Source organism: Halichoeres trimaculatus, unplaced genomic scaffold (assembly GCF_033239565.1).
Source record: "Halichoeres trimaculatus isolate MK-OKI-2021-1 unplaced genomic scaffold, fHalTri1.1 fHalTri1_scaffold_20, whole genome shotgun sequence".
Lineage (NCBI taxonomy): Eukaryota > Metazoa > Chordata > Actinopteri > Labriformes > Labridae > Halichoeres > Halichoeres trimaculatus.
The window spans coordinates 25,134,151-25,158,314 of NW_027437198.1; the positions used below are offsets into that span (position 1 = coordinate 25,134,151).

Sequence of the window (24,164 nt, forward strand, 5' to 3'; positions counted from 1 at the left end):
GAAAATATTGCGTGACTTGATCCAGCTGGTGCCACAGTTATTTAATGACAGCTACAAGAGGATTTAATTGAGTTTGTGGTGTGGTGCAGCGGTGTGTCCCACTCATCTCTCCTTTCTTCCTCAGAATATCAATCTCCTGTTTCTTTGAGATTCATTGCATTAAAAGTTACAGTGCTTGCTTGGGTGTGTGTAAACATTTGTCAGAATTCAGCTACAACGTGGAGGAAACATCCAGCTCCTCACTGGAATCATGTGAAATACGAGAAAGTTAACACTTCCATTCCAGTGATGTTGGATTAAAAAAAGTTGTTTTCAAACTTTAATAACTTTTCTGATGCTTTCTCCAAGAAGTATGTTCAAGAGAACCCAAAAATCGGTATCCAAATCTGTAACTAAAAAAGAATAATATCCTGGGCAAAAAAAAAGAAAAATTACTCAGCATAATGGCCCAAAACCATTTTATGTGCAATAAGTTTGCTCGTACACACACGTCGTTCAGTGTAACACACATCAGTAGAAAACTGGGAAAACCATCTGATAACAACATTTTATACATTAAAGGAAAAATATCAACATTAGCAAACCTGAAAAAGTGTGTTGCTGCCTAAAGAAAGATAAAAATGTGTGCATTTCAAATAAAATATACAGAATAACTCAATCATCACTGTAAACCAGAGCAGCCCTGAGGCTGGAGCGCAGGGTGTAACTCCTTTTAAAGCCGACAGTAAACCCACAGATCTCTGCATTACTTTTAAAATTATTATCTAAGAGAAGGCCGCATTTGTTAAAAATAAAAATATGTACAACAAAGTGTTGAATCCCAACGGCTCAACTTGGTTCTTTGGAAATCAACCCCATTTGGTTTGAAACATGATGCAAAAACTGTTTAATGTTGATCCTTTCTCTAACTCTTATCATGGTGACATTTATTTTGTTCAAATATGTGACTGAACACCTTGAAAACTAACATTTTAAAGATTTAGAAGACTTCAAAAGCCTCTTTTCAGCAGTTTTCTTCTAGCTGCTAAACTTCCAGGTGTTGCTATGGGGACTATGTTCTCTAAACCGGACCGGACCTGGCCAGGAAGTTGAGAAATAGCATTTAAAAACAACTTTTTTCAGGCACTGATAGTCTTGTTTTACAGGGTTCCTACAGCTTCGGCCTATTTACACAACGACGTTTCACCCTAAAACGCGAAAACGCAGTGAAAAAAATCTGGGTTTACACGGAAACACCAAGGGACTGGAAACGCAGTAGTGAGCATGCCAGGCCTGTAGGTGGTGCTATAACTGTCTTTACAGAGGCTGCTCCTCCACTGAAGTAGAGTTGGGCAGAGACTCTGGTGAGTTGGTGAATGCTAAGAGCAGAAGTAAAGCAATAGATGCTCTTTTTAAAGACAGTCGGCCTTTAAACCCGCGACGATCCTAACAACGGTACTGTTGTCCTGTTGTATGCGCTCGCGCAGAGCGGAGCGTGACGTCAGCGTTCCCGCCGAAATCGCCGGCTTACTGTTTACATAGCAACGGTGTCCGCAGCGTTCCAGAAAAATCCCCCTCTGGAGGATGGACGTTTAGGTCGGCTGAAACGCCGTTTTCGTGTAAACGCGAGGCTGAAATGCAACAAAACTTTTGCGTTTCACCCTAAAACAGTTTTCGTTTAAACAGCCCCCAAGGCAAGTTAAATTCAAGACTTTTTAATGCCATTCAAAACTGAAATTAAGACCAACTTCACAATAAAAACAAATGCAAAAAAAAAACCCCACGTCATTTACACAGGGTTAGGTACAAATAATAGAGTCTCAGCAGCAACCACGTCAATGTTTGTTGGTTCTACTGTCGTGATTGTGTGACGTTACCACGAGAGTCAGTCAATAAATTTGCATTTATTTGGAGACTTGGGACTATTTACAATCAGACTAACACGTGTTGACATTTTTTGAGACTTTTAAAGATTAATTTAAGACATTTTAAGGCTCTCTAAGGCCTTGTTTTTAGATTTTTGAATTTTAAAACTTTTACACTGCAAAAATCTCATGTTTTTAGCAAAAACTGTCTTTTTATATGTGATATGAGTCCCTTTTACCCGGCCAGTCCAGAAAAATGTCTTATTTCAAGTTTTTAAAAGACAAAAATGTGGTCTAAACTGCCTGTAACAAGTAAACAAATCTGCCAGTGGGGTTAGAGAAATGTGCTTAAATGTCTTGATACAAAACAAACACATTTGTCTTACCCCACTGGCAGATTTGTTTACTTGTTACAGGCAGATTAGATCTCATTTTTGTCTTAAAAAAAATTGATGTAACAATGTGGCTCATATCAAGTCTAAAAAGACATTTTTACTGAAAATAAGACAAAAACCCTTGGTAGGATTTCAGTTTTTTGCAGAGTAAGACTTTTTAAGGATCTGCAGGAACCTTGTGTATTACAATCAGGCGTATATTTGGAAGTGAGACTTTTTCAGGATCCCTTAAAGAAAGTTGTCACAGTCCCTTTAAGCTCAGGATGAACCAGCGCTGGCGTACAGGAAGTTTGCAAGTCGGGAACTGAGAGAGCAGGAAGTCCCACAGCCTGGAGTGGACTTAGATAAACAGACTAAAACATTTTTTACAGTATTTACAGTATTTGCTGCATCATGCTGATGACAGCATGAACTACTTATCAGCTACAGCAGCCGGATACATGACAGTGTAAAGATCTTCCTCCCAGCCGTTTCTCTGCTGCTACATCCATCGTTGTCGTTGACCCCTGAGATGTTTCACTGCGTTTGGTCGTTAGTTTCCTCGGTAAGCTACGTTGGTGAAGGTGGAGGTGGCTCCTCTGTACAGAGGGTTGTTGGCCTGGAATGAAAACACACGGTTAGGATGAGCGCAGTACTGAGTTTCCCCTGCAGAGGGCAGCTTTTCTGCTGCTGGATCTGCAGGTTTACGTTTATTTCTCACAGAGTAGAGGCTCATGCATGTGTTAGGCATGTTAACTCTCATTAATTCTCACCGTATCCCATTTGGCCTTAGCTCTCTCCTCCTCGAATTTGGCGTACTCTTTGCGGTCATTGATGGTGACCACCAGCTTCCATATGAGCAGAGCAACAAGGCCCAGCAGCAGGATGGCTCCAGCCACCGCCAGGAGCACCACCAAGATGTTTGGACCCTCAGGACACTCTAAGGGAGGGGACAGAGACAGTACTGCATCAGTTTGTTGAACACTGAGGAGAACCACAGCGTCCTGAGCCAGAAACTGCATCACAAGCCAACTCATCATCACTTCATATCTGTGGTTTCCTGAGTGCTCTGCTCTTTAGAAAGTTGCTCTTAAATGCGTGCATTCAGTTTCCTCTCAGTTTCTCTGGTGAATCAGACAGAAGCTGACCTCATTTAAACGTAATATACATGAGAACAAAGTCTTTCTGTACCTGGCTCTTCTATCACATACAGGATGGATTTGCCACTATCATCCTCGTAATACTGGAAGTGCTCCACGCAGTCGTTTTCATCTTTGTACGAGCAATTCACAGCATTCTTTTTATCACCTGAGGGTTAGAGACAGGGGACATGAAATCATTTCAACACAATGCATGCATAAAAGCTCAGAGACATTATTCTGCACAAACAGCTGCAGGAAAACAACAGTTTCTCACCCAACTCCTCCACAACGATAATTTCATCCTTGCAGATTCTGCTGCAGCTGTTGTCTGTCATGTACTGTCCCCTCTTGAAGTGCTGACACTCAACACACTCCCTGCAATGAAAAGTCACACACTGCTGGCTTTGTGTTTCACTCTGAGATGTATGGTTATGCGGAGAAGTTTCTGTTAAGTATTAACATCTGCTGACGCTGTGGCTGCAGGAGAATTTGACCTTCATCTGAAGCAAACTAAACCGGAGCTAGTCAGACAAAATTAATGTGGGAGCAGTTTCTTATCATGGAGGAATGTGGAGATGCTGTGGTGTGGAGTGACTCCAACCAACTGAGTTTTCATCCTCAGCTTAAGGTGTTTTTGTGTGGTCATCAGGACCAGAAATGGGATTTATGACCCCCAACGTGATTGACGAGAAGTCACTGTACTTTTACAACTTGGTGTTAAAACTTGTGCCTTAATATTTAACTTTAACTGAAGAATCTTTAAACTTTGTCTTCTCTCCTTTCAAAGCCACTAAAAACTCAAACCTTTAACTTTTACGCCACAAGATGAATCAGAACGAGAGAAAAAAAGTGTTCGAGGAAAAATCCTTCAGCCCAGATATTAACTGTGGGTTAGAGATGTCTCAGAGTGGATAAAAAGGGATCTGGTTTTATCATTTTAAGTCTTTGATGAGAGTAAAAATCAAGTTTCCTCAGTGTACGTACTTTTTGATGGTGCAGGAATCAGGACAGGTGGGGCACTTCTCACAGGTGGCTCCATAAGCGCCCGGCTGGGTGCAGTGACAGACCCCGCACTCGCAGTTTCCCCGCCCGCTGCACAGCATGCCGATGTTGGACGTGCAGGTGTCTATGCGCGTGGTGCAGTTACAGTTTTCTCCTTTCCAGCCGGCATCGCACTGACAGAAGCCGCAGTTACACTTCCCGTGATCTGAGATGACGAAAAGACGAGTTAATGGGGTCAGATACGAAGATGAATTTTTGTTTAAGGATTAAAAATTGTGATTTTTTTTTTTTTAGCTCAAAAGTCTTTTTTTTTTTTTTTCCAAATTTAAATCTTTCATTTTAGTCTTTGTTTATAAGCTGAGTTGGAAAAAGTTGAGATGTCAGATCCCCTGAATTTATCTTAAAAACAGACTCACATGTGATACACAAATCATGTACAAAGCTCACAAAAATCTCCTACCACACAACATTCAGTGCCATTTTGTTTCAAGAAAAATTAGTTAATATGATTTGAAATATTTAGAAAACCAAGAGTCTCCTTATCTCAGTATCTTTAAAAAACTCATCAAAACCAACACATTAAACACACTTTCAGTAATATGTAAGACTAAGATAGACCATCAACCATTTATTACTTTATTTGGTGTCCCCCTCCCCAGCCTAACATTTTGCCAAATCAAAGAAAGACATTTTAGCCTTTGTAACTTTGTTGGCAAGACGGCTAATTTTTCTCATATGAAAACTGGGTTCATTTTATACTAAACTGTGTAAATTTGGAGAAAATCAGACATACTCTAAGGGGATCTTCAAACGGATATAATGCAATGTGGTCCCCTTCTGTTTTTATGTTAGACAATTCGGTTTGTCTCACCCCTGCCTGTACAGGAAGTAGGATTTGGGATGCATATGGCTGCACAGTTTTCTTTCTTTTTTCTCAGAATTGGGTTGGCCTGTTATTGGTTGTTTGTATAATTGATTCTGTTATTTAGTTATTTATGAATTTTTTTATATTATTTTTATTATACTTATTATATTTATTTAATTGTATTTTTTTAGTTTTTTTAAATATAATTTTAGTTTTATTATTATATTTATTTCATTATTATAATAATATTTTTATTAATATTATTAATTCATTTTTAATTAATATATAATTTAATTTTACTTTCAATATATATAATGTTTCCTATATGAAAATTTACAAGCGCAAGTATTGTTATAATTATGTCTCTTGAAAATTAAGAAAAAAATACATAAAAACTAATAACATGAGACAAATATAGGGAACTAAAGATATTAAAGATAAAGATATATAAAGATATAAAGATTTCTTTTTGGTTGTTTTTTTTCTTTGGTTTGGTAGAAATTTAGTTTTTATGTTTGGGGATCGTTTTGACTTTCATCCTGCTCCATAAAAGACTCAATGGAAGGTTAATAATCATGCCGGCCAAGAGATTTTTTTTTGCTTTATCATGTATTTAGTTAACGTTTTGTGAGAGAAGGGGCAGAAACAACAAGATTTTCTTCTTTCTGCTCCTCTTTTATCTTTATATTGTCTAAATATATATTATATATTTTTTTTTATATAACAACATGAATTAAACAAAGATCGACAATAACTGTGCATTTTCTAGGAATGTATGCCTCCTGGTATAGTCTGTAGACATCGTCATCAGCATTATTCAACTTTTCACATGGTCTGGTGTTAAAAAAGAAAACAAAAAAACTCAAAAAATCAGAAAAAATTGTAGAATTGCAATATAGATCAAATAGGCACCCCAAAAATTGTAAAATAATTGAATCCAGAGAAAAGCATATCGTCCCAGCCCTGACAGAAACCATCATAATTAATACTATTTACAGCGCTGGAGGAAAACACAGAAATTACACAGAAATTTCACAACAATGAATCACCAAGTGTTTCTCAATATGGTGCTTGTGGCCTTTTAACCTTTAATGATGTAAAACATGTTTGTGCGAGGATGGAGGTAAATTCTGTAACCATGTGTTTACTAGTATCAAACGCAATCGGCAGCTTATTTATACTTTCTGCACTTTTCCATGTTCACTGATTGTCTTCTCATAACTGCAGATAAAAGCTTTCTAAGCGTGTTTTTACTCAACAAATCTCTCCAAACACAATGATAACACAGAGGATAACTCTGTAACTAATTGTTTTTGGCTAATCTTGCTGAGTGAGACGTATCTCTGAATCATCCCCGCCCTAACACAGACAGGAAGTGTTGTGAAAGTCCGCCCTAATGACCCCTGTCTCCTCATCTACAGCCGCACTCGAGCACTTCCTCAGACGTCCGCTGAGGTGCAGACAGGAACAAAAGCTGGGTCATTGTTAGAGGTAGTTTACAGTGAAGTCAACAACAGAGCAGCCCTCACCTCCATTAGTGCATCATGCCTCTGAGAGGAGGGCAGAGCCCCCTTGATGGCAACTATTGGAGCAGGAAACAGGATTTGAGTGACTCAGCTCCAAAGTGAATGAGTCAGAGCCCAGATGGATCAGACTGGGGGAGTGACTGGTAATGAAGTAACAGAGGGTCCAAAGGGCCATAACCCTTCTGTTCTGGGCGTATCATCTGCTGTAAACTTGAGAAAACAATCCCCAGGTCTCCACCTGCCAACGGCGGCGTCTCTCAGGTGTGTTTACAGCTGTGGTGAGATCAGGGGTCATTACTGTCTGGGTTAATCACCAACAGCTTTAAGTCCCTGAGTGCTTCAGCAACAGGAAGCAGAAGCTGTCCTGCTCTTGGTTTTAAAGTTGACATCATTCCTCTGTCTTTACGGGAGGCTGCACAGTAATCCTGCCTATTAATCACACGCCTCAGCTTAAGACAGGGTTAGCATGTCGGGTGTTATGAAAGGAATAAAGACAGATCTGTTAAAGCAAAGAAAAAACTGTTAGGAGACCAGACGCACAGCGCAGAGAAGAAGTTTGGATTCTCCAGCAGAGGAATGCAAACTTTCCTGTTCTCTCCCCCCTCGTATTTATGGGCCCTGCGGCTCTGCTTGCTGATTCCTGCCCCTTTCGCCCTGCACCGGTCCCACACTCCCTCAGCAGAGACAGAGAAATGCTCAGCCACAGGGAATATCACCAAGATGGAGCTTTTCTGGAGCCCCAGGTCGCCGTAGCTCCGATTGAGCTGGGGCCGAGGGACGCTTGTTCTTTACAGACAATAACGTCACGACTCCACAGAGACACGGCAGCTTAGAGGTCTCAAATTGAGCTCTGTGGACTGTCTGACACCAGTTATGGTTTCCTGTGTATGAGTGTGTGGGTGGGTCTGTGGGATGACCGTGCCCTGGCTGTCATCACTGATTGCTTTAATACCCGTCTGTCAGAGAGAAAACCTCCCTGAGGAAGACTCGGGCATCTCCTGGTTGATATAAAATGTTGTGTTTAGGGTATTTTCAGCTCGTCAACACAGGCGGGACCCTCCAACCTCTGCGGTGTGGAGACAAGATGTCCAGAGTCGATTTTGTGCAGATTTCCCGTCAAATCCAAAACTTATCAGACTGTAATAAGTTCATTCACACCCTCCCAGCAATTATTATGAAACTAAAGGTCATTTATCTTGTGGTTTTATTTGAAAACACACTCCAGACTTATCACAACATGAGGAGCAGAATTCACACTTCAGAAACGGAGCTGAAGATCATATTTAGACGCATATGTTCTGCTTCTTGAGCCGTCCTCTTCACTAACATTAAACTACCCAACAAAGCCGATTCAAGTTTGATCACCTTGATTGAGTAACTGTGCACTGAGCTGTGCTGACTTGTACAGACATTTAAAGGCCTGAGGGAGGGTTTTTCATAGTAAACACTACTGTTTCTACTCAGCAACCAGAGAATACAATTACTAACTTATTATTTACTTGTCATTTATGCAAAAGAAAGTCACACTCTGGGTTTGAAAAGACCAAAGACTGTGAGAATATTCCAACTCAGTCTAACAAGAGCAGGGGAAAGGAAGAGGAGGGCAACTCTGTGTTTCCTGTGAGCAATGACAAAGGTTTCAATCAAAGAGGTGGAAATATCTCATGCATTCATGTTTTCCTATTTTCTTGCATAAAGTTTTGATTGCAGTAGGTTCTGGTTGTGACCCTTTCCTTTGTTTTTCAACCACAGATGTGCTTGCCAGAAAGTGGGTGGGTGGGCCCAATGGTCCCAGGCCTACCCACTTTCTGGCAAGCCCACCTCAAACCTTTCATTGAAAAACTTATTTTTGCTCAAATGGAAAGGGTAGTGTTGATTTTGCTCCGTTCAAACTCATCAAAATCGGCACACACTTCAGGATCGATAAAAAATTCAATATGTTACCAAACTTGATCCCCAACATCACATAATTTGCGCCACCAAGGCACACTTAAATGGCTCTAGTGAGCAGTAGGAATGTCGTAGAGAGATCAAACCAACGTCAAAATGTTCGTCTGATTGAGATGCAAAAATCATACACTGACACCCCTGAGCTATCTTGAACAGGAAGACGGCAATGTGCCTTTCAAAATAAAACTTCGCCACATTTTAACCTTTCTTAAAAAGCTATCTCCTCCGAAGCCATAAATGGTATCAGCCTGAAATTCTCTAAAAACATATAGTGGACACTACTTTACAAAATTTATGCAGGAATTTGTTGTTTCTCAAATGTTTTTTTAATAGTGAGCCTTCAAAGTTGATGAACCCTAATGAAGCCCTCTCAGTCCCCCTATTAGAATCAATGGGAGAACAGAATTTGTCTCTACTTAAGCTGCCGCATTTATGCCTCTGGACAAAAAAGTAAAAGTCTTACAGCTTAAAAAAATGACTTGGATGGATTCCTGACAAAATTAACTACAAAAATAATTCATTTTTACAAAGATTTGTTCAAAATTGTGGCATCTATGAGGAGTTGTTTCTAGAAGTTCTGTTAAAATTTCACTTCTCACTCTGCGGCAGTTGGTGATGATGTCACACTGATAAGGAGTTCCATGCAGGTGGTCATGTGACTCACTGGAGGAGGGAAAATGCTTTGTTTTCAAACACACAGTATAAAGGGATGAAACCTTGACAAGAGGGGTTGAAACGGGCTTGAAGGGACCCGTCCAACGCTGCTTGCAGCTTTAATTTCTCTATTTTTTTTATTTTTTTTTAATGGTTTTAAAGAGGAATATTATGAATTTTGTCTCTTTGCACTTGTCTTGTTATTGTTAGATGCCCTGTCTTTATAAAATGATCCAAGTTTGGCAATCTTTTAGCCTGTTGGTAAAAAAAAGTTATGGCGGAGGCGTAGCCCATTAGAGCATTTGGATGATACCATTGACTGGCATTGCCGTCTGATACACTAAAATGTTATAAAATTTGATCAAATATTAAAGGATCAAGGCAACCAAATCTGCTTTAAAATATACATACCAACAGTCTTTTATATATTTATCATTAGTTATTTACTAACTTTTGTAATTTAAGGCCCACCCAAAATTGAAATCCTAGCTCCGTCCCTGGGTCGTACCACCGTCAAATCACATTCCTGCTTCCTCATCTGGTTGTCTTAACTATAAAAAGTCTTGAACACAATAAAATAAGCACCTGCTCACCTGAACACAGGGCTCCTTTGAAGCGCAGACAGTTGAAGTCGTCACACTCGCAGTATTTCCCCCACACCTGTCCGAACTCATTGGGGTGGCAGGCGCACTGTCCGCACAAGCAGTCGCCCCTCCCACTGCACATCGGACTCCCTTCCTTCGGGATGCAGTTGACGTCGTCGGATGGACTGTAATCCTCCACCGAGCACTCGCATCGAGGACCCAGACGACCCTGGTAACACTCACACACGCCACACTCGTAGGTCCCGTTTCCGTTGCTACAGAAGGAGCTGTTGGCTTGGGCGTTAGCCTCACAGTGGCAGCTACACTCGAAATCCACCTTGACCTTTAGGGAATCCTTGAAGCCGCGAGGTTTTATGGTGAACGTGTGGCTCTTCTCTTTGGGGCAGCCTCGAAGCTGAGCCTCCACGCTGAACGACACCTGGAGAGGGAAACCATGAACACCTGTACACTCCTTACTACCACACGCCTCTAACACCATACTTACTGTGTCGCCAATCTTCAGGCCGGAGCAGGACTTGAATCCAGGGGTGACCTCTCCGTTCAAGCAGGTTGCATTAAAGAGGAGATTCAACTCTTTGGGGACGTCTACGAGCTCTAGCTCCACTCTCGAGCGGATTTTCTGATGAACAGGAAACGAAACTGTGAAGAACTTTTATAGATGAAATACATGAAAACAGGTAAAAATCCTTACAGCATACGCCTCTTCAATCAGCTGGATAACGTTCCCAGAGTCATCTGACAGAGTCCCCACAGTCGTACCAGGAATGAGCTGACTGTACTCCTACAGGAGCGGATAGGATGACCAGAGGATGACAGACTTTTCTATTTAACTTGAACAGACATGTTTGGTCACACAAGCAGCTGTTTACCTTGTAGAGTGGCATCACATTGTGGGTCACAGCAAAAATCAGATTGATGTTGTTTTCAGACATTTTGTCATTCATGATCCCCAAAGACGGATAATCCTGAAACACACAACAAACAAACTCTTTTTCCCAGTTCAAATCACCAAACTGCGATTTACCAACGAGCTTTCATCTGTCCTTACCAGCATGGTTGTTTTGTTGTAAATGTTGTTTTCATCAAGGTGACACTCTCCATCAAAGGGCTGAACAATTCCAGCGAAGCGTCCGTCCAGAGCGGTGTGAGTTATGGCATCAGTGGTGAACACCAGGAGGTGTGAGGCATCTGGACGCCAGCCGATCTTGTCCTGAGGATGATGGAGGAATACTCACACCTGCACTCACTCAGGTGTGCACGTGTGTAAATCTGCATGTTCCTACCTTGCACACCACAGCCTGCATGATGGCGTCAAACCCACCCTCTGGAGCGTCTCTGTTTCTCGACACTCTCTGTTTGTCCACCTCCTGGTTGAAGCGATCCACTGTCTCTGTCAGTGTCAACACATGCCTGAACCCAAACTGAGGATCACATGTGGTGCTCATACTGTAGGCAACAAGCAAATGAATTAAAGATAAGTTAAGAGGAAATCATTAAACCAAACCAGGCACAAGAAGAGCAGTAACCTACTCATCACAAGGGTTTGTCACCGCCCTGGGAGGAAAGGTGATCATGAAAGGAGAAGAAGTCTTGTCCACAAATGCTCCAAACCCCATGCGCAAGTTGCTCGTGGTGCGCCCCATGGTTTTGGCGAGATCGCTCCCCAGAGTGCGAAGGCGGGCCAAGTCGTCCTTCATTGAGAATGAAAGATCCATGAGATAGTAGAGGTCCACAGGGTAATCTTCCACCTGTTTCACCGACACAGTGAAGCGTTTGGCGTCACCTTGAAAAGAGAGAATGTGGTCAAGACATGTGCAACCCCAGAATGACTGTTAAGAACACGTGTCTGAAACCTGAGGCTCTTTGACTCCTTTGCAGTGGCTCCTAGTAGCTTTAAAAACATATATTTGAAAAAAAAAAAAAGATTTTTGTTTTTTCCTACAGAATTGAATTAATTGATAATTGATAATAAAAAACACTGACGCTAAATAACATAATGCATAAGGAGTTTTTAAAGTAAATATTCATCAACTCTTGCCTCATGCCACTTCATTCTATTTTATATATATATATATATATATATATATATATATATATATATATATATATATATATATATATATATATATATATATATATATATATTTTATTTTATTTTTTTTTCAATTTTTTCATTTCAGATTTTTGACATGTTTTTCAAATTCAGCCAAATTCCAAATTTTGAAAGATTTTGCAAAATTTTGGCTAATTTCAAAATTTCTGCAAATTATTCTACTGACAATTTTTGGGGACACTTTTAGAATTTTGGAAAAAAAAATTTTTTTTATAGAATTTTGGAAATTTTTCTTTTTTTTTTATTTTTAGAATTACAATTTTTACATGTTTTCTTTAAATTTGTGATATTTTGGTTAATTCCGACATTGTACAAATTCTTTGAATTTTTGTTAACTTGCACATTTTGTTAATTTTTTTTTTTCAATTTTTTTTAATGAATTTTGCTCATTTATAAAATTAATATTCTTAGATTTTTTTAATCAATATTTGCAAATTTGTTAAAAATTACAAAACGAAGACATCACACATTCAATTTTAAACACACACAAAAACTTCTTGTCTCTATAATTACTATTAACTAGATTTTTTACTCTGTTTAGAATTTTATACACTTTTTTTGTCTCTATTGTGAAGATAAAGTATATATTTTGGCTCCTGATTGACTTTGATCCAGGTTAGCTGAGGTAAAGTTGCAGACCCCTGGTTTAGTCTCTTTGATAACGTACCTGGTCTTAGAGTCATGTGGATTTCCTGAGGCCTGATCTGGGTCACATCAGCACTCCCAGAGGCTTTGTCACTGAGTGGCTTGTCTTTCTTAATATTCAGCTTGCTGATCGGAAACTCCACAGCAGCCTCACTACACCCTCCATCCAGGAGATTCTGCTTCAGGTCACATCGAGAAAGGCTGGATATCCCTTTCCCAAACTCCTGAATAAAAGACGTATTTTTGTCCTGAGTTAATGGTTGGATGCATATTTAAACAAACAATAACATGTTCAGGTATTTTCCAAGTCTTGTGACATCACTTGTTTAATCTCAGAGGTTTATTCTCTATCTGTGTTGCTGATCTTCTGGGGATGTCAACAGGAGGAATGTTGTGCAATGAGGTCTCTCTTCAGAGTAGGCATTGAGTAATGAATAGAAGGAATAATTACACCATTATAATGAAACATAAACATAATGTTTATACCTCCTGAGAGCACCACGCACAGCTGGGATCGACGGCTAGGCACTGCTGACAAGTGGTGACGCCTCGTGACGTGCAGATGTTGGAACCTGTGAAGCAGAATACACTCCTGTCACTTCATGATACACACTGATAAACAGACACACACCTCAGCCAGGAGCTACAAGTCCTGTGCAGATAGTCTGTTCATCAATTTAATCCAAACCCCTTTTTTGTTACCTTAAAGGAACTCTGGGTGTGGCCCCCTGGAGTTAACAGAGCAAGTCTTCAATAAACTCACCTCTGATAAGTCATAAAACATAGGATAAACCTAAATCTTAAAGAGGAAAAGTTTCAGTCTGACTCTTGAGTCTCTAAATTCCTTTACAGAGGTCTCTGATGTAAACATAAACATCAGGATCTGCTCTAAACAAACTGAGCTTTTACCATAAAGTTGGAATCAAAGAGAATTTACACGATTATGCTTTTCACTCACTGTGGCTTTTGTTTCCAACACTTTTCGCCTTCTTTAAAGCTATTCAATGATTTTAAAATAATGTTTGGTTTTTCCAGGAAAGCTAAGGAGGACCCTGTCGCGTTGGGAAAGACATCCCGGCTGTTTTACTCCCTTATAAGGAAAGGTGGCTCAAACTCCAGCAGAGCAGCTCTCTTATAACCAAAACTATCGTTCCATTCAAGTGAGCAAACTGAGCAAACACAGAATTACGCACTAACTTTTCAGAACAGTGTGTTTAATGAATTACGCACAGCACATCGGTAAAGTTACAGGGACTGACTGAGAACATGCTGACTTTAAAGGTGCGTTTCGAGACGAGGGAAACACCCCTCAGATCGCCTAAGCAGGTGAAAGTTTTCAAAGAGCAAAGAAAAAGTCTTACCGGACACGTTTGTTGCTGCTAACAGAAAGAGAAGCAGGAGACAGAGAGGTGCCATGGTTGGAGAGTAACGGAGCTGAGTTGACATGAGTCCTCTGTGTGTTCCCTGTGGGCTTGTTCACTTCGCTGCTTGAACGTCTTTCCTCATTCTTGACTTGACTAAACGCATGTTGGGTCATACATCTCTGGCTCACAGTTCAAACTCTCCGACCTGTCAGTGCGTAATGTGATGAATAACAGGCCCACTCCTCCCTGCACGGCTCAGTGAGGAAATAGCTCAATTAAAGATAATCTAACACATTTATGGGCTAATATCTTTGCACTCAAATTATTAAGACAACCTCAAGTCTTTGGGAAGGTGCAGTTTTTATCTATGAGACAAGTGGGAGGTAAAAATGAGAGTGAGCATCGGTCCCATGATTTCTCTTCAAACTCTAATACCACGGCAGATTATTAAATTTAAAAGGGTGTAAAATAATAAAACAAATCCTTGTAATTTAGGTCGGGAAGTTTGTGAAATTTACGGGGGTTTTTTTTCGTTCATGACTGAACGTATTTGATCATAATCACTTAACACTTTGCTAGCTAGCATTCAGCGTTTCCACCAAGAACATATTTCTGGATTTAGAGTCTAGAAGCCCTTTAAAATTAAGTTTTTAATCGTTCAACCACACGTTGAAGACACATTTAAGTGAAATTAACAAAATGTTCGTCAAATTGTGTATCGCGTTCAGAGGCTAGCTAGCCACTTTGCTAGCGGCCACTTTGCTAGTGGCTAGCTAGCCCGTTTCTGTTAGCTTAGAAAGATTCGACCAACTGACGGAGAAATAGTTAGCATAGCGAGCTAACACTGGTTAATGAATGAATCATAATGACAACTGGATAACTTAACATTGTGAAACTTGCGATAAATTACGTTGGTTCCACTAACTTAGCTAGCTAGAAGAAAAATATTCTGTCAGTTCCTTATATTAAGTTAAATATACATGGCATACATAGTGGTTTCTAGCTAGCTAGCTTGGTCTCTGAATACTAGCTTTCATCTACTTTATCTGTATATTTGTCCATAAGTGAATAACAGATTGCTTATTTAGCTAATTAGTTATTGTATGGCAATGGATGGAATTATGAAAATTTTTATAGTTTTAAAAACTGATAAATGCCATTTAATAATATTGTATCAGGTATACTTCCATGTTTGTTTGCTTATGACAAGTACTATTCAAGACAGACTCAGTTGGGGAAAAAAACTGAAAATTCATTTACTATGTCAATTTAAAATATCGCATTAGACATGTTTACGTGCGCGTCTGCTTATAACAAACCAAACTGTTAAATATTTATACATGTATGTGGTGTTAAAAAAATTTCACCCAAAAGTCCTATTAATTCCAATTTATTTACAAAATTTGCCATGGTAAGTTCCCAACTGTAGATATTCCTGGAATGCAACCCTAGTTGACATCAGTTTACAATGGAGTTCAGGGTTTACATTTTTTTTTCACGCTTCCCTCTCAGGAAGTCGCATTTTAATCTACCAGTTTTGCAAAATATGAAACATAATAATGACTGCCTACTCATGTTGGATACGCTTTAAGCATCTAAAAATACAATAAATAAATAAATAAAAACAAAGATTAATCACACAAGATTTTAAGACTTCAAAAATATAAATAAAATAAATTCAGTTACTACATCATCAAATAAAACTTTACACAATCTATAAACTTTTCCATTCATGGAGAAAAAAATAAAGTAATGCACATTATTCTCTGCTTTGAGGACACATTTTCATTTGCATGTTCACATATAGATCATAATTTTCAGTATATCTCATTCAAAATCAAATAATAAGTTCTCCTCTCAGCATGCTCAGACATTATTGCACATGAAAAAAGCTGTTTTGCATATTAGCCTGCCCTCTGCTGGACTGAAAACAGTTCCGCATCTAACAGTTATTCAAAAGGACCACAGATAGACTCTGGAGTCCTTCACTTCAGACAGTCCCCGAGGCCTTCTTAGACTCACAGAGACCAGAGATCACACAGTTTTTGTCAACACAGCTGTTTCTTTATTATTTGCTGTTAGATCCACTCTCACAGTAACAGTGCACCTCTCTGGCCTCCTCACTGAATCTGATATCAATTCCCACTGCAGGAAAACCTCCAGCTTGGACATTTTCCAGCCTCTGAAATAATAAATAAATAAAGGAAGTAGATGGAAAAGCAACAATAACCATTCTGATTTAAAGCATGGAAGTCATGTGATGGTGCTGTGCATTTGTGAGTGTGTGTGTGAGTGTTTTGGGGGCCTTGTAGAGGCAGACAATGCTCCTTATCTCTGCATTTGTCCATTTATTGAATCTTTATCCCTGTGCCCTGCTCTTATTCTCTGGCTGGTTGCTAAGTTACTGCCACCCGTGTCCAAGAAGTGCCGCTGGAAGAAATGACAGAAAAAAAAAGTAGAAAAGCTATAACAGTCAACTGTCCTGCTGGCATTAAAGTCGCAGTGTGTGCCGGCGATGCAGGTAATACACTGTGGGCAATTAAAGCCCTCTTCAGTATTGACTGATTCGGATCTATTGGCGCCGAAGTCCTCTGCGGCCACAGCCCCCACAGATGAATGGTATTTGGGGAAGAGCACAGCGCCAGTTGTCCTGAATAAAATGCCAGAGAGCAGGTCAGATGGCAGCCAATTAAGACCGAACAGCGAGGGAGGACGGGGCTGGAGGAGGAGAGGGGATGGAGGGGTCCTGACCTGTGTTACGGCTCTGTGTGGAGCCCTTTAAGCTCCTCGCTGAGTCTAAAACGCCTCACATGGGCTCAGACAAAAACAGTGTTTGGTTACCCAAAACCAGCTTACCGTTTCCGGCCGGTGTTTAGGAGGGTCAAGTGAGTTTTTGTCAGGAGAAAGCTGCGCCGTCTGGTGAAGCTGAATGTGTGTTTTTGTTGTGATGCTCTGCTTCCTCCTCCTCCTCTGCCTCTGGTCCCTCTGGATCTGCAGCTCACATTTCCATCTCAGGGGACAACAGCTTACATGCAGACAAAGTAAAAATAGATCAATGGACAAATGAGGACAAATGAGGGCAGAGGAAAGAAAAGAGTGAATGCAGAGGTTTCTGTTTTTGTTACAGGAACGTCTCTGGAAAGAAAGAAGGAGAGGAAGCGTCTGAGTGTGTGAAACAAAGGGAGTGAGACGGCAGCCTGGCTGAGGCCGGCTGCGTTATTGAGATGTGGAGATGTATCTAAATGGAAATGAGGTTAATGGGCAGCGGCTGGTACAGCACATGAGATGTCTGCGTTGGAGAGACAGAGCAAGAAATTCTTCAATTAGTTTCTCCAAATCTGCACCAGCATTTCAAAGGGGCACACTGCAGCTGGTGCACAACAAACACACACTCACACACATGTACACACACACAGTCAGGGTCTGATATCGCCATGCAGATCAAAGCTATGAAGTCATTATCTCCTCAAAATAACTCCAATGACTGATGTTTCCTTGGCGTGGGGTTGATGTGGCTCAGTGTGTAATTGATGGATGTATTTACCTCTGCGTGATTAAGACTCTCTGAGGATGCAGCGGGAACATGGCCTACACTTCCTCTGCATCGTGCGGCGCACACTTCTGTCGTGCAAGTTTAACCCACCTTGGTTTTCCTGGCAATTAATTGCACACGTCGTCCATCACACACGGGGACACGGCGCGTCCTGCGGGTGCGCTCATCAGCTAATAAAGCTGCTAATTGAAAAAAAAAAAAGAAGTGAGGAGGAAAGAGGCGGGAAGTCTGAGGGGGTGTGTCCACGCTGACTCCACAGCCATGTTGTTTTTATGAAAATAAAATTTGTCGGGCTAAGGAGCAGGGGGGGGGGGTGATTTGGGTGGGGTCAAACACCCCCCTCCTAGTTGCCATGGATGTCTTCACTAAGTATGTGTTGCTAGGCTGCCAATTCCCTCATGCTAAGTGGAAACACCCCCCTCCTCCTCCTCCTCTTCCTCGGTCCAGGCACCTTGTGGCTGCCTCCCTCTCCTTCCCCTCTAAACTAAAATAACTTGAGCAACCATCTGTCACTGGGCTCACAGGTCTGCTGTTGCTTAGGAACAAGTCAGAAACTCACATCCACGTCCATATGCATAATGAGGAGATTTCTACATATACATAAAACTAACAATAACCAGCGGTGGTTAAACATCAGCCGCGCTCTGTGCACGGCGAGTCCTCAGTGTGAGGCTTTAAAGCAGGGTGCTCTAATTCTTTTCAGTGAAGGGCCAAAAATGAACATTCATGTTGCAGTGCATGATATTAAATACGCCTAAATCATTATTGTGCAAAACAAATACACATACAAGGAGGGGATGGGAACCTTTCTGTTTCTGAAACGGAAAATGAAGCACATCGGCTATAGCGGCCATATTGGTAGTGGCAAGGGCTTTGGGTACCTCTGTAGGCCCCCTGTCGGTCACGTGACCCTCAGCTGTGTCTCCAATTGGGCGAGCTCAGGATCTTAATACTCCCCTGAACCATCTTAGAAAAAAATTCACCCCCAGTACAGTGTGTGCAGACACTACAATTAACGACTTAGACAGAAGACGTTTTTTGAATTAATTTCTACTTTGAAAACAACTTTTTTTGGCTTGGTGTGTGTGACTTCCGCTACTTCTGGAGCCAGCCTCAAGTGGACACTCAAGAAACAGCAGATTTTAGCACTTCAGCATTGTCTTATATTCTTAAAACCGCTGGTTACCACTTGGTTGCCTGCCACGAAAACTGCTCTCCCTGGTGGCTGCCTGCAGTATAGGTCGAAAAAATGTGTCTCCCCAGTCATTCCAGATGGGCTGTGGTCAAACTTTCAAAAATTACTACACCTGGTACAAATGTTCCTCATGTCCGATTATTGTGGTGATTTGAAGATATCATTTGGCTGCCTTGTATTCAAGTCCTCTTTTTTCTGAAAAGTTTCGTTTTCATTTATCATAAGAGGTAAAATAAGAGGCTTATTGATGATTGACAGCTGCTGCTCTTGTGTATTTTTTGGGAGGGGATTGTAAGAGAGCCAAGAAGAGATTAAACACTTTCGAAATAAAAAATATTTACTATTTTTGTCACCAATTGTGGCGCCTGTGATGGGGGAAATTTTGGCTTCAAAACCATACAATGGTTAATGGCAAAGCCACGCTGTCCACTCTATATACAGTCAACCTTTCCCACTCTCGGGTCATGGACTTCCAGATTTGAGTTGACAGTTAACTATCACCACCCTACTCCCAATGTAACACAGTCTTAATTTTTTGGCCAGAAGAGGGAGTGCAACAATAAAGAAATAATGGATGAGAAATTCAGGTTGCTGTCAGTTGGAAAATAATAATAATAATTAAAAATATTTATAAATATAATAACAATTCACACATAGGCAGTGACCAAAAAAAAATCGCTGGCGGGCCAACTTTGGCCCACAGGCCCAAAATTAGACACCCCTGCTTTAAAGAGTCCAGGGTCCAGATCAGCAACTGGAAAAACCACACAGAGACAAAACTTCAACAGATTTGCTGATTTTTCAAAGTTATACTTTGAAGCCTCATAGAGTCATCGCTCAGTTTTAACAGTAGCACAGGATTTACATGTACTGACACAGAGATGAAGCTAATCTACATAATAACACCAGAATAAAACAACAAACTGCACGACACTGATTTACATACCGCCAATTAACGTGCAGCGGCTAAATCCGCAAACTAATGAGATTATCTGATCTCATTACAGGAGAAAAATACTCCTTGTTCTCCAGCTATGGGCCCTTAATAAATTAGCTGTGAGTAAACCTCCTCCGGGCTTATGAAAGGTATTTGTGCCTGAAACTAATCTTTGTTTGTACACTGGCTGGCTGAAAGCTGCTTACCGAGACATCAGGAGGGGATGGGATTGAATTTGGGAACATTTGTTTTAAGACAAACAGCCGATGACTCTGACAGGCTCCGAGTCCTGGAGGAGGAGACTTAAAGACGTTTGGCGCTCATTTTTAGAGACAGAAACACCAATTTGTGTGTTTTTTTGTAATTCTTTGTTTACTTGGAAAGCCACATGTTGCATAGCATCTGTTTGGAGAAAGGGTACAGAATAAAATTTACAATCCACATGTCTATTGTGGTTGTGAAAATGATCGTCACCAATCTTTAATTTTGATGGATTTAAGAATTAAGAGAACAAGTGAGCAGAAGGAAGGGTCTGGCTCCATTTATTGATTTATCTGGAATAAGAAATACATCAGGATTTGCACGTTTGCATCAACCTAAACATGAGTAGATTCACAATAAACCTGATCAGATGACAGAGATTATCGGTTTCACATTATTTGTCTAATATGACCAAATCCTGAAAAAGGATTCCCTTTAACCCTTCAAAGAAAATGTCAACCTCTCAAGATTTTAAATATATTATTCTGCTCCTTTTCTGCAGTTTAATCTGGATCATCGATGTCTTCATGAAATGGTAGTAACATGTTTTGGTCCAAAAAGCCAATAAATCAAGCACAGCAGCATTGTTTCCAGGCTCTCATAGCCCCTCTGTTCAGAACGCTCTGATTTAGTGGGCGTGGCCTTCATATGTAAATGAGCCACCGCTGATACCGCCCCGCTCTTCCACGTCACTGAGAGCGGCGCCACGAGCTCTGAGTGCACAATGTTTAGAAAACAGCGAAGCTCGTTTACCGTAACATTACAGGCTAAAACAACAGGCTAACTGCAGCTAAAGTTAGCATCCTGAAGCTAACACAGAGACAGGGGGGACACTGAGGAAAAGCTCTTCCATCTGCTCCACAGCACACAGCATTTAAAATACTCACATTTCCAGGGTCCGAGGTTTGTTGGTGGATTGTTGGTAATGCACCTGGATTCAGGACCAGTCTATTGGCTAGCCCTCTGTTGGACTGTCCAAAGTTGGAAAAGCAGTCGGCCGTGAAGTGACTAGCACACACATGCACAGTTTTACTGAGTGTAGCTGGAACAATACCCTCATAAATGAACTCGAGACACTTAGTCTGTCTTCTTCTGAGATGGGAAGCTTGTGCATGGAACTATGTGGCTGTTTACAGCCAAAAACAGAGCAGTGATGGGGAGTGGGTGGAGAGGGGGTTTGGGGGTATCTGCTCCGGTGGACCAATCAGGTCAGACTTGCTTCTGATCGGTCAAAAAAGGGAATCGCTGACGTCAGCAAACCTCGAAAATTCCAAACAGCTCGTTTTAGGTCAGGATTTTACATTAACAAGCTTTAGTAAGAACAGGTTTGGTCATTAAATATCACATTTTGTGGGCTGGGAGGAAAGACAAAGACCCACAAATTTCATTAAAAGACTTAATAAAGTGATTTTCGCACAATTTTGGACCTTTAAAGGTTTCCAGCTCAGTTTCAGCTTCCATGTCTGTTTGATTTCATCAGAAAAGTAAAGTCATGCTCCATGAGAGGGATTTTCTGCAGAGATTCATACATGATGGATGGAAATCAGCTGAAATATTCATGTAATGAACTGTTTCTCAGCAATCCATCCAAAACCTGTTGCTTTACCCTGTTAAAAGTTGAAAATAATGCAGCTTTAAAATTGAGTAATCAAACTTTTCCAACCTGAAGCATCTCAACTACATGCGTCAAACCTTTTATCCCAGCTCTGCCCTCACACCGGATGTGGAAGGATACCATCAGCTCCCTGAGGACAGAACAGACTCAGTTATCAGGAATCAATACTGATTTTACATTTCCACCGACGCCTTCACACGCTGCATCATCTGCACTCAAAGCTCATATTTCCACACAGATCAGATTGCCGGAGTCCCTCCTGCAGCTCGGCGAGCTCTCACAGCCGTGCAGGACACTTAAAAAGACGCGGCTGTGTTTGAATAAGACACTCTGGTTGATATTTGCCGTGGCTCCATCATGGTTTATTAATTCATGTCTTCATTTTTAAGTTATAGCTTGCTGTGCCTATATCGGTCTCTTTGCCACAGCCCCTTAGTTACAGTGACAGTTCCCCCAGCAACTGGCATCAAACTCTATAAATACACCTCAAAGTAGCAGATGACACTTTTCGACTCATTTTCATCAAAACTCAGCTCAAGTTTTTCAAGAAATCATAGTAATTTCATCAGAAGTTGATGCATGACTCAGTTTCTGTGAGGCCAAACTAATGTCAGCGTTTAAAGGATGCAGATCACACTTTAAAGTCTTAAAATCTCAAACTGCATCAGGGTAGAGAGAAATCAGAAACACAAATAAGCATTCATGTTATTCAGTGGGATAAAAGAGAAGAAGGTTAAATTCTGTTTCTTGACTTCACTGATTGATCCCTTTTTTCCATATTTTGCACCTCAGAGGAGCAACACGTCTATAAGGCCACCTGATTTCCTCCCCTGGTGAGGCGCGGTGGTGTGGTCCACGGGGAACTCATCATCACTTTAAAACGCACCACAGACTTGGCACAAAAGGAGCGCTCGCAGGTGAGCACAGGCGCAAAGGGGCTGTCTCTTATTTCACCACAGGGAAACACGTTTAGCACCTGCTGCAGAGGACACTCTCTCATATTCAGGAAAAACGCGGACTGAGAGTTCAGGAAACTTACTTTTTGCTGCAACTGGTGCGAGTGTGTGTGTGTGTGTGTGTGTTTTTTTTTCTCCCCACAGCAGCATTAAGTGCTGTGGATGTGGTCACTGCGCACTGATGATGTGGATGACTCCACAGTTTGCTCTTCAGAGGGCGGTCAGTTTCTGATGTCTTACTCTCACTTTTGTGGGAACTGTCACATGACGCAAACTGTTGCTCGGAGTCCAGATTTCGCGGTGCGCCCGTGTGCCTGCCAGGAGGAGTTGCGCGTCTATTCGCCGAAAGCCCACAAGGAAACATGAACGTCTCCTTCTTCGACCTGACCCAGGGCGCGCTGTTCAACGGGAGCCAGACCCTCGCCGGGACTCTAGCAACGTACAACGGCACAGACAACGTGGTGACCGGCGACGGCGGAGGGTCCCTGGTGATGGCGCAGGACGAGCGGAAACTCTTCATCATGCGCGTGGTGCAGATCGCGGTGCTGTGCGTGCTCTCGCTCACAGTTGTGTTCGGGGTCTTTTTCCTCGGGTGCAACTTGATGATCAAATCAGAGAGCATGATCAACTTCCTGGTGAAGGAGCGGAGACCTTCTAAGGACGTGGAGACTGTGATGATCGGGCTCAGCTAGGGCACAGGAAGCAGGGACTTTGAGGATCTGGTGCACATTCCCTACGGCAGATTTAAGATCTGCATCTGCATGTTCTTCTCAAGGATGCTCTCTCTGAGTCCTGGCGAGCGGAGATATGCAAAAACTTCACAGTTCCTTCCGACTACAGGGAAGTAGTCCAGCGACACGTTTGTGCGTAAAGTTTGTGCGTAAAACACGGGCGATGTTTACACGTGGACCAATCTGTTGAATCTTTGGAGTGAATTCAATGTTGCCAACTTGAACAAAGTGACAAAATGTTTACAAGTCGTTACCTCATGATTTCGTTATGTTTCTCTTTCTGTTTTGGTTCCTGAACTTATTTCCAGTGGATGTTTTTTTAAAAAGCATGATTATGAATTCTTTGACTCCAAATCTGGAGTGTAATGTGTGGATCTGTGGCCACTCCCTTAACAAAGTGTTTCTTTATTTTTTATGTTTTAACTCTGAGGAGTGAAATCTTGCACGTTTTTCAACAAACTGTCACAGCTCTGTGGAGTGGTTTTGGATATGTTTGGCATGCTCGATGATTGACCCGTTCAGTGATTTTTTGGAGCCGTTTTGCACTTTTGAAACCATTGATGCTGCATGAGATATTTTGTTTAGAAAACTGAAATTGCAGCATGGAATTAAAAACCTGAAATGGCCACATTTAGGTTTTGTTCTCTCTTGTTTAAAACAATTTGTTACATATTAAACATTTTTGCAAAGATGTGTTTTGTGTCCAGTGTCAGAGTTGCATGCAGCACTTAAAGGTTTGATCCCAGACTTTCTATCCAGGTTTGATCTTTACTTTCACATGAGATGAACTCTTTAGGGAACACATTACCATCCTGTTGAATATAGTAGGATT

The 24,164-nt window shown here is 41.2% G+C and overlaps 2 protein-coding genes across 2 annotated transcripts; one reads left to right on the forward strand and one right to left on the reverse strand.

The window, feature by feature from the left end:
* Positions 1-2,315: 2,315 nt before the first annotated feature.
* Positions 2,316-14,401, reverse strand: itgb3a (integrin beta 3a). The gene is made up of 15 exons (XM_074697478.1): positions 14,082-14,401; positions 13,207-13,292; positions 12,743-12,944; positions 11,493-11,745; positions 11,246-11,408; positions 11,011-11,172; positions 10,832-10,927; positions 10,654-10,743; positions 10,447-10,581; positions 9,951-10,380; positions 4,345-4,567; positions 3,635-3,735; positions 3,410-3,526; positions 2,992-3,158; positions 2,316-2,837 (listed from the first exon to the last, which is right to left on the reverse strand). The coding sequence occupies exons 1-15, from the start codon at positions 14,164-14,166 to the stop codon at positions 2,772-2,774; spliced, it is 2,376 nt and encodes a 791-aa protein (XP_074553579.1). The 5' UTR covers positions 14,167-14,401; the 3' UTR covers positions 2,316-2,771.
* An 8,152-nt stretch (positions 14,402-22,553) lies between these two features.
* Positions 22,554-23,927, forward strand: rprml (reprimo-like). Its single transcript, XM_074697123.1, has one exon. It carries the CDS (start codon positions 22,964-22,966, stop codon positions 23,291-23,293), a length of 330 nt encoding a protein of 109 aa, XP_074553224.1. The 5' UTR covers positions 22,554-22,963; the 3' UTR covers positions 23,294-23,927.
* The last annotated feature ends 237 nt before the right edge of the window (positions 23,928-24,164 follow it).